We start from the raw sequence: 15,736 nt of genomic DNA, 5'->3' as shown, positions 1-15,736 counted from the left end.
AGTAATGAGCGAGAGGTGAGCATAGATCTCTAACTACTGAATCTACCACAGTTTTTTCCCCTCTCCCCAAAACCCAAAGGGAGGGGGAATCAATGTATTGAACAGGCGAGAGACAGTATGGTGGAGTGGTTAGTGTCAGACTAGAACCTGGGACAATCCCACTCCACTATGGAGCTTGCTGGGTGACCCTGAGCCCTAATTTGTATCACAGGGTTGTTTTTAAGAGTCCAGTAGCACCTTTAAGACTAACCAACTTTATTGTAGCATAAGCTTTCAAGAACCACAGATCTCTTCGTCAGATGCGTGGAGGGTATGAAGAGACTGGCCAGAGATATATAGATGGTGAGGGGAGGGGGGAGAGGGTGCAGGGAGTGAGGGCCATGTAAATGTAAATCAGTTGCAAATGTAAATCAGTTGGATCCAACGGGAAGCTTTTGGAATTCATATGTAAATTCGACTCAGGCAGACTTGGATTGAATAGAGACTTTTGAGGGTTATACCATTACTAGAAATAACTACCTTCAGGTATTCCATTCAGATTCAGCAATAGAGGAATTGCACACTCCACCTCTTTCATGACTTTTGCAACTGATTTACATTCAGGGCTTTTTTTCAGCAGAAACATGGTGGAACTGAGTTCCGGCAACTCTTGAAAATGGTCACATGGCTGGTGGCCCCGCCCCCTGACCTCCAGACAGAGGGGAGTTTAGATTGCTCTCCACGCCACTGCACGGAGGGCAATCTAAACTCTGTCTGGAGATCAGGGGGCGGAGCCACCGGCCATGTGACCATTTTCGCCAAGAGCAATTTAAACTTGTTCCAGCTGACCCAAAGTGATGTCATTGTGCGGTCCTGACTTCCACCACTGAGTTCCACCACCTCTTTTCCCAAGAAAAAAAGCCCTGTTTACATTTACATGGCCCTCACTCCCTACACCCTCTCTCCCCTCTCCTCACCATCTATATATCTCTGGCCAGTTTCTTCGTACCCTCCATGCATCTAATGAAGAGAGCTGTAGTTCTTGAAATCTTATGCTTCAATAAAGTTGGTTAGTCTTTAAAGTGCTGCTGGATTCTTTTAAAACTACAGACCTCGGGTATTTTTGTGAGAATAAGGTAGGGGAGGGGAGTACTATGTGTTAAACCATTTTGGGTCACCACAGGGGAGAAAAACAATATAAATAAAGAATAAGTTTAGAAATAATAAGGATGTCTCTCCAGTAGGGATAAGCTGTTCCCAGACAGAAGTGTTTCCTTGGGGGGGGGGGGGGAGCATGTAATGTCTTCCAAAGCTAAGGAAGCTTTAGTCAATTTTATTTTAGGTTCCTAGGCTACTCCTCCAATCTAAGATTGCAATCATGGGAATGCACTTACCTGGGAGTAGGCCTCAATGAATATAATGGACAGGATTGCCCTGTAATACAGTGGGTCCCAACCTTTTCAGTATGATGACCCATAAATCCAAACTGAGTCATCCAGGCAGCCAGAGGGAGCCTAGCACAATGGTGGCAGCGAGAGGGACAAGGAGCCTGCCACCACCACTGCCAGCTCCCTCTGGCCGCTGCCGGCGCAATCGGCTCCCTCTCGCCACCGCCTACACATTCACCACCTTCTGACTGCAGAGCACTTTTAGGGGAGCAAGTGGAGCTGGCAGCAGTGAGAGGGAGCCGAGCGGACTAGATGAGACGCCTAGAGAAAGAACCTCTGCCAAGGAGAAGAGGGATTCTCTCCCTCTTCTCCCTGGCCGAGGTTCTTTCTCAAGACACTTCCCATGGAACCTTGCAGGAAACGGATGCCTATCCTTCATGCATCAGGCATCTCATCTGTTTGGGCTCTGAGAAAGAGCTGGAGAAGGGGGCGTCAGGTTGAGGAGATGTGGGAAGATGGCAGATGTCAGCAAAGAGATGGGTGGCAAGTGGCTCAGTGAAGTGCATCTCCCACAGCAGGGGAAGAAAGTTGGTCTGCTGAAGGAGCAGCGCACTTCCACGCACCTCTTTCTCTCCTCCTCTCACTTCTCCTTGTGCTGAACAGCCCCTGCCGACTCGCCAACATTTCCCCTCTTCTTACAGCAACTATTATGAAGTTACTAGCTGCCAGCTTTTCTCTCTTGTTATTGTCACAAAGGGCAAGGTGAGAATGTGAGAAGCTGGCAAGGAAGGAGGGGAGAGCAAGAGAAGGAGGCAAAGGGCAGAAGCTGCTATTAGAGCTGTTTTCAAAAATATTATGTTGTTATTGATGTTCATATTTTTGCTGCCAATTTTTTTTCTATATTTTGTTGTACATTTTATAATGCTGTGATCCATTCTGAGACCACTTGTGGGGAGAGCAGAATAAAAATTTAATTAAATAATAAAAAATAATATGGATGGCTGGCCTGTAACTCGCTTTCGGAAGCTTTGTGACCCACTTTGGGGTCTTGACCCTCAGGTTGGGAAACACTGCTATAATGCACATAGTGTACTCCCCCTGTGATAAAAGCTTCCTTAGCCACCTAAGGTGTGCATCTTTTGGAAATATATACACAGAATGTAGAAAGGAAAGGAAAGTGTTCTGGCTGTGAAAAATCAGCAGAAGAGGACAGAGGAGCATTGTACGCTACCCAGGCACAAAAGCAGATGCTTTTAAAAGCAATGCCCCTCTGGCACAGAAATCCGTCATGTGTAATCAGCAGTTATCTGGTTGCCCTTCCGAATGCTGCCACTGCACAGATAAAAAGCGGCTTGCATTTCTCCTTGTGAGCAAGTCTTCAAGTTTTCCTCAGTCTTCTCCTGCGAGGGAGATGGTGCTCAACATGGCAATAACAGAACACACGATGTGGGAAGGAAACCACAGCCTAGGATCAGCACAGAGGTAGTACATAAATACCTAGTTTCTTTAAATGGAACTAAGTCCTCAGGGCCAGATGAATTGCACCCAAAGGTACTAAAGGAACTCGCAGATGTAATTTCTGAGCCTCTGTCCATTTTGAGAATTCTTGGAGATCAGGCGAGGTGCCAGAAGATTGGAGGTGGGCAAATGTTGTCCCCATCTTCAAGAAGGGGGAAAAGGAGGATCCAGGTAACCACCGACCCATCAGCTTGACATCTATACCTGGAAAAGTCTTAGAACAAATCATCAGTCAGTCCTTGAACATTTAGAAAGGAAGGCTGTAATTACTAAGAGCCAGCGCGGGTTTCTCAAGAATAAGTCATGTCAGACTAACCTTATCTCTTTTTTTGAGAAAGTTACTACCTTGCTGGGTAAAAGGGAATGCTGTAGACATAGTTTATCTCAATTTCAGTAAGGCTTTTGATAAGGTTCCACATAATATCCTTGTCGAAAAGTTGGTAAAATGTGGTGTGGATCCTATTACAATTAGATGGATCTGTAACTGGTTGACAGATCGCACCCAAAGAGTGCTAGTTAATGGTTCCTCGTCCTCTTGGAGAAGAGTGATGAGTTCCTCAGGGATCAGTCCTGGGACCTGTTCTGTTCAACATTTTTATAAATGATTTGGATGAAGGGATAGAGGGAATGCTTATTAAATCTGCAGATGATACTAAATTGGGAGGGGTGGCAAATATAGTCAAAGATAGAGTAAGGATACAGGATGATCTCAACAGGCTGGAAAACTGGACTAAAACAAATAAAATGAATTTCAACAGAGATAAATGCAAAGTTCTGCATTTAGGAAGGAAAATCCAAAAGCATAATTATAGGATGGGGGAGACTTGTCTTGGCAGTATTATGTGCGAAAAGGATCTAGGGGTCTTAGTAGACCATACACTGAACATGAGTCAGCAGTGTGATGTGCTAGCTAAAAAGGCAAATGTAGTTTTGGGCTGTATCAACAGAAGCATAGTGTCCAGATCAGGAGAAGTGATGGTATCGCTCTACTCTGCTCTGGTTAGACCTCACCTAGAGTATTGTGTTCAGTTTTGGGCACCACAATTTAAGAAGGATATAGACAAGCTGGAACGTATCCAGAGGAGGGCAATGAAGATGGTGAGGGGTCTGGAGACCAAGTCCTGTGAGGAAAGGTTGAAGGAGCTCAGAATGTTTAGCCTGGAGAGGAAATGGCTGAGAGGGGATATGATAGCCATCTTGAAGTACTTGAAGGGCTGCAATATAGAGGATGGTGCGGAGTTGTATTCTGCTGCCCCAGAACCTCAGACCAGAACCAACGGCTTGAAATTAAATCAAAAGAGCTTTCAGCTAAACATTAGGAAGAACTTCCTGACAGTTAGAACAGTCCCTCGGTGGAACAGGCTTCCTTGGGAGGTGGTGGGGTGTCCTTCTTTGGAGGTTTTTAAGCAGAGGCTAGATGGCCATCTGACAGCAGTGCTGATTTTATGAGCCTGCGTAGATTGTGAGGGGGAATGACAGGAAGGGTTACATCAGTGCTTGGTTTTCATGGCCCTTCTTACATGCCCAGGGTGGTGCTGATCGCCGCCTTGAGGTCAGGTGGCAGTTTTCCGCAGGCTAGTTTGGTTAGGGATCCTGAAGGTGTTTCGTCATCTTCTGGGCATGGTGGGTCACTGGGGCAGTTGGGGGGGGTGGTATTTGTGAATTTCCTGCATTGTGCAAGGGGTTGGACTAGATGACCCTAAGAGTCCCAACCGTATGATTCTATGGTTCTAAGGCAATCAAAAGACAGATTCAGTGTTAGGGCCGGGGGGGCCACTTTGAACAGGATACGTTTGAATGTCCCACAATTTTTGTAAAGTTCTCAGCACTGAGTGGGGCTGAGCAGGGACTGTCTCATCTGTTCTATATTTGTTTCTTTCCTTTTCACAGCAAGCTCGGAAGCCCTATGACGTTCGCGACGTAATTGAACAGTACTCGCAAGGGCATCTCAACATGATGGTTCGGATAAAAGAACTCCAAAGAAGGTACACGCCACTTGTTAGCTCATTCCGGTGGCTCTTTCACTGCTTTGAGAGCCTGTGGGCTAGGGCCAGGGGATGCATCTTTTAGAAATAACCATCTTTGAAAAAGTTGTGCGCAGAATCATTACCGTACAAGGGCATAATTTCTCTAAGTGTCTCTAGAATACAATACTAAGCTCGGCAATAGTGGTTCTTGCTGTAGACAATGGCATTATGCTTAATAGTTACCATTTATATCAAGCTTTCATGTGTTGAAACCATTTCACATAACTTTTTTTTAAATCTTGCAACAGTTTGGTGTAGTGTACACAGTTTGGTGTAGTGGTTAAGAGCGGCAGGACTCTAATCTGGAGAACCAGGTTTGATTCCCCACTCCTCCACTCGAAGCCAGCTGGGTGACCTTGACTCAGTCACTGTTCTCTCAAAGCTCTCTCAGCCCCTCCCACCTCACAGGTTGTTTTGTTGTGGGGATAATAATAACATACTTAGTAAACCGCTCTGAGTGGGCATTAAGTTGTCCTGAAGGGCGGTATATAAATTAAACATTATTATTAATATTATTATTGTTGGGTTTTTGTCATATTGTAGATGGTACAGATGTGGAGATGGAGGTTAGAGTTAAGATTCAAACTTGGCCCCCAACCATTCTCTTAACCTTCATGGTACATTAATAGAAGTCTCTTCTATTTTAGTAAAAATCATCTTAAAGACACATTTATTGTGGTATAAACTGTTGTAAAGAGCACACTTTGTTAGATCACTTTTAGTGCTTCCTTGGTGCTGATCTAACATCAAGAACTTGATTGTCTGAACATGGTAGAGATGGAAGGGGCAGCCATGCTGCAGGCAGAAAAGCTTTTGCCTAATTTCCCAAAGTGAGGTCCCGGTCGCATAAAATCAATAGATTGGTGCAGTTGGCTACAATGGGATCACAAACCCCTTCTGGGCAACTTGGCTTCATTCATAATGGAAGCTGAGGAGGAGAAATGAGTCCTGTGTGACTTTCTTCTTTTTCATGGGCTTCCTGAACTTATCCAATTAAGTGGCTAAATTTCAAGCCTTCCCCAAGGACTGCTCTATAGTATAAATGTTCACCATACTTACAGGAAGGGGGGAAATCCACATTATAAAAATGCTCTGTTTCTTACAACATAGAAAACTTCAGATTACAAGGATAAGGTATTATCCTCTCTGTATGTCTTCACCTCCCCCCCCACTCACCTCCCTTCTATGTATGATGACTGCTGAGCCAGGCCCAGTTGCATGGTAGGGAACCTGCAAGGATTTGCAGGGGGCGTACTTCACTTTTCCCTGCATCCCCTTCCCCACACTCTTTCTTCTTTCCCTCCTCCTGGCAGCCTCCATATGCTCACCTTTCCTTACGTTCTACACTCCTTTGACCCCACTGAACAACTTAGCCTTTTATCTTCCCCTCGCCATCTTCACCTATATTTCTTATTTACTTCATTTATATACTGCATTTCTCCACAATGGGGACCCAAAGCAGCTGACATCATGCTTCTTGCCTCCATATTATCCTTACAACAACCCTGAGAAGTAGGTTAGGATGAGTCTGTGTGATGGAATCAAAGTCACCCAGTGAGCTCCCTCAGCAGTGTGGTGACTAGAGATGGGCATGATCGGCATTACGATAGAAAAATACCCACGATAATGGCATTCGCGCAAACGGGACCCGGCGGATCGGTGCCGTCCACGGCGACCAATCCAGCGGTTGGGGGGGGGGGCTTGATCGGGGGTGATCGGTATCTGATCGGGGATCCAGTCACTCCAGCACCAGCAATCTATTCCCCTGGCAATGGAGCCAGGGGAATGCCTGAGCTGAGTTTGCCCTCCTTCTGTCGCCCTGGAAACCCGAATAGAAGCCCAGCTTTCCTTGATCAGCAGGGCTTCCTTCCAACCACGGAGCAGCAATGCACTCACCAGTTGGGAGAAGACAGGCAGGGAGGGAGGGGGAAGGGGGTGTTCTGTAGCCATGGGCACTCCAAACCTTTTTTGCTTTTTAAAAAAACGGGGCTTTGTAGGAGGAATGGCTGTTTTTCTGTCTGTCACTCTCTGTTTTTAACCTGCTTTTAAAACATTGTATTTTGTGGGAAAACCTCATTCACGGCTCTGTGTGTGTGTTTAAAATATGCTTTTGGAAGACTGGCTGCTTGCTTTTAAAATCGGGTGGGGAGGAATGGAGGATTCTGTCCCTGCTTTTTTAAAAAAGCTGGCTGAAACATGTTGACGGGGTGTCTCTCTCTCTCTATTTGGAGAGGCAGGAATGGGTTAAAAACTCCCCCCCTGCTCTAAGTGTATGTGTGTGTGCACGCGCGCGCGCACGCAAACATCCCCTCCCTGAGGGGAGGCAGCTCATCACCGGGTTAAAAACTTCCCCCCCTGCTCGTGTGTGTGTGTGTGTGTGTGTGTGTGTGTGTGTGTGTGTGTGTGTGTGTGTGTGTGTGTGTGTGTGTGAACGTCCCCTCCCTGAAGGGAGGCGGCTCATCGCCGGGTTAAAACTTTTTCCCCCCTCTGCTCTAAGTGTGTGTGTATGAACGTCCCCTCCCCGTGCCCGCCGGGCCCGGCGGTCGCCGCCACCACCCACCTTCCCACATAGCTGGGAACAGCGGGGTGCCCCTCCACTTTGGCCTCCCCGATCCCCAATCCCCAGATCGGAAACGGGAGATGATCGGTGTGGATTGGTGATTTGGGGTTGTCGCCAGCACCGATCCCCGATCAGCTTGATCGGTAATTTTTTTTGGATCGTGCCCACCTCTAGTGGTGACTCAAACCTGGGTCTCCCACATCCTACTCTGAACTCTAACCACTGCACTACTCTAGATTGGGGGGGGCTGCTCTTGGGTGAGTCATGCAAGTCATTGGGTATCAAGTTGCCTGGTGGCTATATCTGGGCCTGACCCCAATGAGTCCTCCCTCAAAGGCGAAAACAGCGCTGGAAAGGGCCCCTCCCACTCCCTTTTATTGACAGAGCACATCCTTTCCTCAAGAGGCTGCTGGGGGGTGGGGGGGGGGCTTACTACCCTCCCACGAGATCTGTCATGGCCAGGAATTAAAGCTGGACTTTTATTGACATCTCTAACCCCACCCAATTTACCCCAATTCACCATGCTTGTAATTTTTGCATCCTCCAGTGCTCAAAAAGGGGGGAGGCTGGAGTAAGGGTTCTAAATGTCCCTGCTTAGGATTTTGACACACAGAACAAAAAATTTACAATCCTAACTGGCATTATTACTGCAATATATAACACTAATAACGAAACCTGTTGTAGGAAAAAATACAGTGGGCTCTAGAAAGGGGAGGGCAGGCGGGCGGGCATTGCCTCCTCCTCCGTGACTGATTCCAGAGGTGTGAAGGCAGGGGGAGGATGTTGCCACCTGCTCCGCACCTGCTTCCAGCCGAGTGTAGGGGGGGTCATTGACACTTGCTCCACACCTGATCCCAACCTGGTGAAGAGGGAGAGGACATTGCCTCATGCTCTGCCCCTAATCCTGGCCGGTGAAGGGGTGTGTGCATTGCCACCTGCTCCCCTCCTGATCCTCTGTGGAAGAAGAAGGAGCAGACATTGCTGCCTGCTCTACTCCTGATCTCGGTCGGGTGAAGGGGGGTGGGCATTACCTCCTGCTCCCCACCTGATTCCAGAAGGGTGAAGGGGGGAAGGCATTGCCACCTGCTCTGCTCCTGATCCCGGCCAGGTGAAGAAGTGTTGGTCATTGCCCCCTGCTCTGTTCCTGATCTCAGCTGGGTGAAGATGGGGGGCAGGCATGGCCGCCTGCTCTGAGCCTGATCCCAGCCTGGGCTTCCCACCACGGTGCACTTTCTAGAGGGACGGGCTGCCTCTTCTGGGATTCCCTCCACAGCAGTGCCCTCTGGAGGTGCACCAGGGTAGGAAGTGAGTTGTCTGGAACTTGATTAGCCTTTTATATAGTAGAATATTAGACATCTATAGAATGTACTTTTTAATTGAGCCAATTCTCTCTTTTAGGCTGGATCATTCCTTGGGAAAGCCTGGCCTCTTTCTTCCAGGTACAGTAAGTTTTATATCAGATGTATCAGTTGCATCATCCAAGAGGAAAAAAACACTGAAATTTCAACTTCTTAATTAGGCTGGATGCAATTGATTAATCCTACAAAAACTTGTGAGATTTGTAAACCTTTCTGACAGATTCTTCTGGGCATCTTTTAGGATGCATGTACCAACAGTGGCACCAATCAAAATTGAGAAGAGGAGGATGGCTTGCAGTAGAAGTGTTTCTCAGGTGGCAGATTATGAGAGGGTGGACAGGAAGGGTTACATCAGTACTTAGTTCTCATGGCCCCTTCTTATACACTCAGGGTAATGCTGATCAGCACTTTGAGGTCAGAAAGCAATTTCCCCCAGGCCAGTTTGGCTAGGGATCCTTACGGTGTTTTGTCATCTTCTGGGCATGGAGCAGGGGTCACTGGGGGTATGGGTGGGCGGTAGTTGTGAATTTTCTGCACTGTGCGGGGGGTTGGGCTAGATGACCCTGGAGGTACCTTCCAACCCTATGATTCTATAATTCTATTATTCTAGGATATAGTTCTCCTAATCACAGCTGTTCTCAGCTTCAAAGTAGATAGGGGAGAATGTTGAATGCAGCGTTCTTTCTAATTCATATGTAAATTGTCAAGCAAGATGGAGGTAAACTGCACCTGAGAAATTCTTCCTTTCTTACAGTAGAGAGAGGGTGCTGTCGTCCTTTGCCTCTAGTTCCTTTAAGTATCTTTTTTCGCAATGGCAGGAAAATTGTGTTGTTTTAGTGGGTTGAAGCAGCACCTGTACTCCTAATGTAGAGTGCGAAAAGTTCACTGCTCCTTTTTTGTTGTTGTTCACTGATGCATTTTAATGACTCACATCTGTCTAGAGTCCTTGGAGTCCTTCCAGCAAAGCTATGCCATGGATCCTCTTATGTCTGCTCTTGTGGTTTGTGGGGAGAGTGTTGCTTTCTGTAGAGGGGGGAGTGGGTTTAGAAGGGGCCTTAGTTCTAGAGGAGAGCTTTGAATGCACAAGCTTCACTCCTTGGAAAAAACAGGGTTTCTCACCTGTAACTGTTGATCGTCGAGTCTCTTCTGTGCAGACACACATTGGACTGCGCAGGCGCAGGCCAGCCGCGGAAAAGATTTTTCTAGCTTCCAGAGATGTGAAGGGGACGTTCGGATCCACCGCGCATGCGCGCCGGTGTTCCCGCCAATTTTGAATGCATATATATCCGAACGTCCCCGGCATTCCCTCAGTTCACCTGAGCCGCCGGAGAAACTAAGTTAACGAAACACTCACAGCGGGGCAGGCGGGAGGGAATGTGTGTCTGCACAGAAGAGACTAGACGATCAACAGTTACAGGTGAGAAACCCTGTTTATCGTCTTCGTCCTTCTGTGCAGCCCCACATTGGGAGAGTAACTAGCATCTCACCAATGGGGGCGGGTGTGAGTGTCTACTTGAACAAGGACTGCAGGACAGCTGTGCCAACAGCCGAGTCACGTCGTGCATGCACATCCACAGAGTAATGCCGGATGAAAGTGTCCGCAGAGGACCATGTCGCAGCTTGGCAGACGTCCTGGAGCGGCACTCCTCGCAGGAAGGCAGCAGAAGCAGCTTGGGCTCGAGTGGAATGAGCGGTAACCAACAAGGGACACTGGACTCCAGCATGCTGATAGCAAAGTTTAATCGTAGACACAATCCAGCGAGAGATGGACTGGGCAGAAGCAGGAGAGCCCTTGCGAGGGCCAGAGTAACACACAAACAGGGCAGGAGACTTCCTGAAACATTTGGTGCGGTGCAAATAAAACAATAAAGCACGCTTTACATCCAATGTGTGTAGTGCTCGTTCCCCTTGGGATGAGGGCGTTGGAAAAAAGGAAGGGAGGAACACCTTTTGCTGTAGGTGAAACCTTGAGACTACCTTAGGCAGAAACTCCATGCTAGTGTGGAGCATGACAGTACCAGGGAAAAACTGCAGAAAGGGAGGGTCACACCGCAGGGCGGACAGTTCCCCCACACGCCTAGAGGACGTGATTGCCACCAGGAAAGCCACCTTCTGAGTGAGCAAAGGCAGGGGGCAGGAAGATAGAGGCTCAAAGGGCTGGAGCATCAGTCGGGAGAGAACCAGGGAGAGACTCCATTGTGGAATGGGATGGGCCCTAGGAGGGAAGGTCTTGAACAGGCCCTTCAGAAACTGCTTGGAAAGCCAGTGAGTAAAAACGGTCTTCCCATCAATCTGCTCATGGAAGGCAGAGATTGCAGCCATGTGGACTTTAACACTGGAAAACGCAAGGCCCTGGGAGCAGAGATCCAGGAGGTAGTCCAGGATGACAGGGAGCGGGCAACTAAAGGGAGAAACCCCCTTTGGGGCCAACCACCGGGAAAAACGTGACCACTTCCTCTGGTAGGACAACCTAGTGGACGGTTTCCGGGCATTCAAGATCACCCCAAGCACCCCAGAAGAGAGGTTCATTCCCGGTTGCCCAGAAGCCAGGCAGCCAGATTCAGTACAGCCACATCGTGATGCCACACCCCGTCCCTGGTTAAGAGGTCCGGGGCGTGAGGCAGGGGGAGGCATCGCCCCTGGGACAGGGAGAGCAAAAGGGGGAACCAATCCTGGCGAGGCCACCGAGGGGCAACGAGGATACAGCGGGTTCGGTAGGCCCTGACCCTGGAAAGAACCTTGTACAGGAGCGGAAAGGGCGGGAAGGCATAAAAGAGCCCTGGGGACCAAGGTATTTGGAAGGCATCCCCTAGGGAGTGGCGGCCAATGCCGGCCCGGGAGCAGAACAGCGGGGCCTGTTTGTTGCGGGCAGTGGCGAAGAGGTCGACCAAAGGCGTGCCCCATGTGCGGAAAACCTGGTCGAGGTAGACCCTGTTTAGGGACCACTCGTGCTGAGGCAGAAACACCCTGCTCAGCGCATCTGCCGAGGTGTTGAGCTCCCCGGCAATGTGCACGGCCCTGGGAAGGACGTTGTTGGCCACGGCCCAATTCCATAGAGTCGTTGCCTCCTTGCAGAGCTTGAGCGAGACCGTTCCCCCCTGCTTGTTGAGATAGTAGCAGGCCGTGGTATTGTCCGACAGGACCTGAATCTTCCTGTTCCGAACGGCATCTGCAAAAGAAGCGAGGGAGTAACGGATCGCCCGAAGCTCAAGAAGGTTGATATGCATGGATGCCTCAGATGGGGACCAGATGCCCTGAGCCGAAAGCTGTCCACAGCGCCCCCCCCATCCCAAGTTGGAGGCATCGGTATAAACTGTGACCTCAGCTAGGAAGGGGCCAAAAGGACAACCCTCAGACAGGTTTCCAGGGACAGTCCACCAGGCCAGAGAGCGCAGCACCACCCTGGGAATGGAGAACTTCTGATGCTGGCCCATAGTGAGGGGGTTGTACCTCCGGACGAACCAGTTTTGCAGAGGCCTCATATGCAGGCGTGCAAAGAAAACCACCCCAGTGGAGGAGGCCATAAGGCCCAATAACGTTTGGATCAAAAGGGCAGTTTGGTAACGGTTATGCAGGAAATGACGGGCTAAGGAAGAAAGCCTGGTCAGGCGATCTGGAGGCAGGTAGGCTCTGCCCCGTGGTGAGTCTAGATGAACCCCAATAAACCTAATGGCTGTGCCCGGAGTAAGGATGGACTTATCCCTATTAACCACCAAGCCCAACTCAGCCAGTACAGACAAAGTGAGGGCAATATGGTCCTGGAGAGAGTCAGCTGAGGGTCCCACTAGGAGCCAATCATCCAGGTACGGGTAGATAAAGCACCCCCTGGACCGTAGGTATGCCACCACAGTGGCCATGCATTTCGTAAAGACCCTGGGCGCAGAGGCCAGCCCAAAAGGCAACACCGTATATTCATATACAGAATCCCCATAGGCAAACCGCAGATACTTCCTGTGGCCCTCAAAGATGGAGATGTGGAAGTAGGCGTCTTTCAAGTCTAGGATAGCTAACCAGACGCCCACCTCTAGCAGCTCCATGACCCGTGCCAGGGTCAGCATCCGAAACTTCTCAACCTTTAAATAGCTGTTGAGGCCCCTAAGGTCCAAAATGGGCCGGGAACCTCCATCCTTCTTATCCACAAGGAAGTACCTCGAGTAAAATCCCCACGGGGAAGCAGCGACATTGACCACCCGGACAGCACCTTTGTTAACCAACTCTATAACATTATTGTACAACATAACATCACAACATGGAGAACAACGGGGAGGGAGAGAGAGAGGAGGTGCATCTGTAAACATTAACTTGTAACCATGGGCCACAATGGACAGGACCCAAGTGTCAGAAGTAACACGTTGCCAACAGGGCAAAAAAGGCCGAAGCCTGTCCAGAAACTGGGCAGCAGAGGAGGCGTCCTTGGAGGCCAACAGGGGAGCGTTCAGGCTTAGTCAGAAGACCGAGGGCTTCTGCACCGAGGTCGAAGGCTTGGGTGAAGAAGGCTGTTGCCTGCCCTTGGACCGGCCGGAGCGCCGGGAAGAATGACGCTGCTGGGCTGAATAGGATCGGTGACCGTAGGACTGGCCCGAGAAGAAGCGCCCTTGACGCTGCTGGTAAGGTTGGTAAGGGGCCTGGTAGGATCGGAACCGACCATAACGATACCTCGGACCCGATGACTGAACCGAGGGGGCGACTCCGAGGGACTTGGCCGTCTGCTGATTCTTTTTCATCAGGGAGAGGGATTCATCCGTCTTCTCCGAGAAGAGCTGGGGCCCCTCGAAGGGGAAATCCTCCACTTTCGCCTTCTTTTCAGGCGGCAGGGCAGTGGACCGGAGCCAGGCATGTCGACGCAGGACCACCGAAGTCGCCATCGAGCGCGCCGCGGAGTCGGCAGCATCCTTGCCCGCTGTCATCTGCTGTTTTGACAGCCGTATGGCCTCTGCTTGAAGGGCCTTCACCAAGTGGCGGCGATCCTCGGGGAGATCGGAAAGGTAAGAGGACAGCCGTTTCCAGAGGAACAGATTGTAGGACCCCATAATGGCCTGGAAGTTGGCAATACGGAACCCCAAAGACGCGGACGAGTAGAGTTTCCTGCCCATGCCATCCAGCTTCCTGCCTTCTCGGTCCGCCGGCGCCGACGAGGAACCGGAACGGAACCGAGCCTGACCCTCCTCAGCCACGATTGAGGAGGGTTTCGGATGACTGAAGAGGTACGGGCAATCATCCTGCTTTAAACGGTAGTACCTCTCTACCTTCTTTGCCGTCGCGGACACGGACGCCGGTGTTTGCCAGAGCGCGAGAGCGCTGTCAACAAAATCCTCCACAGGGGGAAACGCCACCGACGCGGGGGACCCGGAATACAGAGCCTCCAGTAGCTTACTCTTGGGCTTGGAGGTCGTGGAGGAGACGTCTATCTCCAGCGCGGCAGCCATCCGCACCATCTGCTCGGAGAACAGCCTGTAGTCGTCATTCGGAGACGATGAACGGGGCCCACCCACGGTGTCATCCGGGGAAGGATCAGAGGCCGCATCTGAAGAACACTCCGACGGGGACGCCAGACCTTCCTCATCCTCGGAATCTGAAAACTCCGGCGAGGTTTGTGTCGGAACCGAGGACCGGTGAGCGCTCGGGGCCGACGGACAAGTCGCCGGAACCGACGGTCGCAGAGGCAAGCCAGGAGGTGGAGGAGCGGATGCCGGGAGCCCGACTGGCTGAGCCGGAACGGAAACCACCGGAACCGAAGGGTGCTGCAGGAAGGGCAGCGACTGCTGGAACCACGCCACAAAATCCTGCCAGGAGGTCATGTTCCCAATCCCCGCGACAGGCTGGCAAGGGGGCAGAGGAGCAGGCACCGGGGCGGGCCAGCGAAGAGGCATCGGAACCGACGAGGTAGACGGTAATGGAACGGAGGCCTCCGAAGGCGCCGGGGCGGAAGGCAGGGAGCGTTCGAATGACTGGAACGGTTCCGTGAAAGATGGGAACGACACGAATTCCTCGGGAACCGACGGAGGAGGCGTGCAGGGAGGAGACGGGGTGTGGAGACTCACCACATCGTCAGGGATCAGGACCGGTCCAGATGGAGTACCAGGGCGCACAGTCGGAGCCGGGGATAAAGCACGGCCCTTGGCCCTCGATTTCGCCTTGGCCTTCTTGGGCTGGGGTTCCGAAGCAGCCTCTGCGGCCGAGGGCTTGGAGGAGGACTTCGGCTTGGAAGCGGAACGCTTCTTGGCCTTCCGGTCGGAAGGACGATCCCCGGAACCGGAGTCAGGTCGGGCCTCCGGAACGGGTTGCCCCGTCGGTTCCGCGGGGAGCTGCTCTGGCGACTTACGAGACGGCGCCGGCGACGGAGCGGCGGAGCGGGGTCTATCTCCCGAAGAGCCGGATGGCTTGGGGGGGAGAAGGTTAGCATCCCACAAAAAAGCCCGGAGCCTGGCCTTCCGATCACTCCTTGCCTTCGGGGTGAAGGACATACAGATGGAGCAGCGCTCGACAACATGCCCCTCGCCCAGGCAGATGAGGCAGAGCTCATGGCCGTCCGAGTGCGTCATTTTAGTGCCGCACTTAAGACACTTCTTAAACAAAGAAGTTTGGGACATAATGAACGGTATCTCCCACCGACAAGGGGAAAAAATACCGACCAGAAGATCACAATCTAAAACTCCGAAGAGACGCTGAGAGGATAAATGCTAGACAATAGAACCTTTTCGTACGGCGGCGAAAAAGGAACTGAGGGAATGCCGGGGACGTTCGGATATATATGCATTCAAAATTGGCGGGAACACCGGCGCGCATGCGCGGTGGATCCGAACGTCCCCTTCACATCTCTGGAAGCTAGAAAAATCTTTTCCGCGGCTGGCCTGCGCCTGCGCAGTCCAATGTGGGGCTGCACAGAAGGACGAAGACGATCTATAA

At 50.9% G+C, this 15,736-nt stretch overlaps 1 protein-coding gene across 1 annotated transcript in view; it reads left to right on the top strand.

Moving 5' to 3' along the window:
- Positions 1-15,736, top strand: part of LOC129343819 (potassium voltage-gated channel subfamily KQT member 1-like) — a 513,626-nt gene that overhangs the window by 325,270 nt on the left and 172,620 nt on the right. The window contains exons 14-15 of the mRNA XM_055000183.1: positions 4,776-4,870; positions 8,871-8,911. Coding sequence (XP_054856158.1) covers positions 4,776-4,870; positions 8,871-8,911 — 136 coding nt within the window. The remainder of the gene's footprint in view (positions 1-4,775; positions 4,871-8,870; positions 8,912-15,736) is intronic.

Source organism: Eublepharis macularius, chromosome 16, assembly GCF_028583425.1.
Source record: "Eublepharis macularius isolate TG4126 chromosome 16, MPM_Emac_v1.0, whole genome shotgun sequence".
Classification (NCBI taxonomy): Eukaryota; Metazoa; Chordata; class Lepidosauria; order Squamata; family Eublepharidae; genus Eublepharis; species Eublepharis macularius.
The sequence above is the reverse complement of the archived record's forward strand: the minus strand, read 5'-3'. Positions and strand labels throughout refer to the sequence as shown.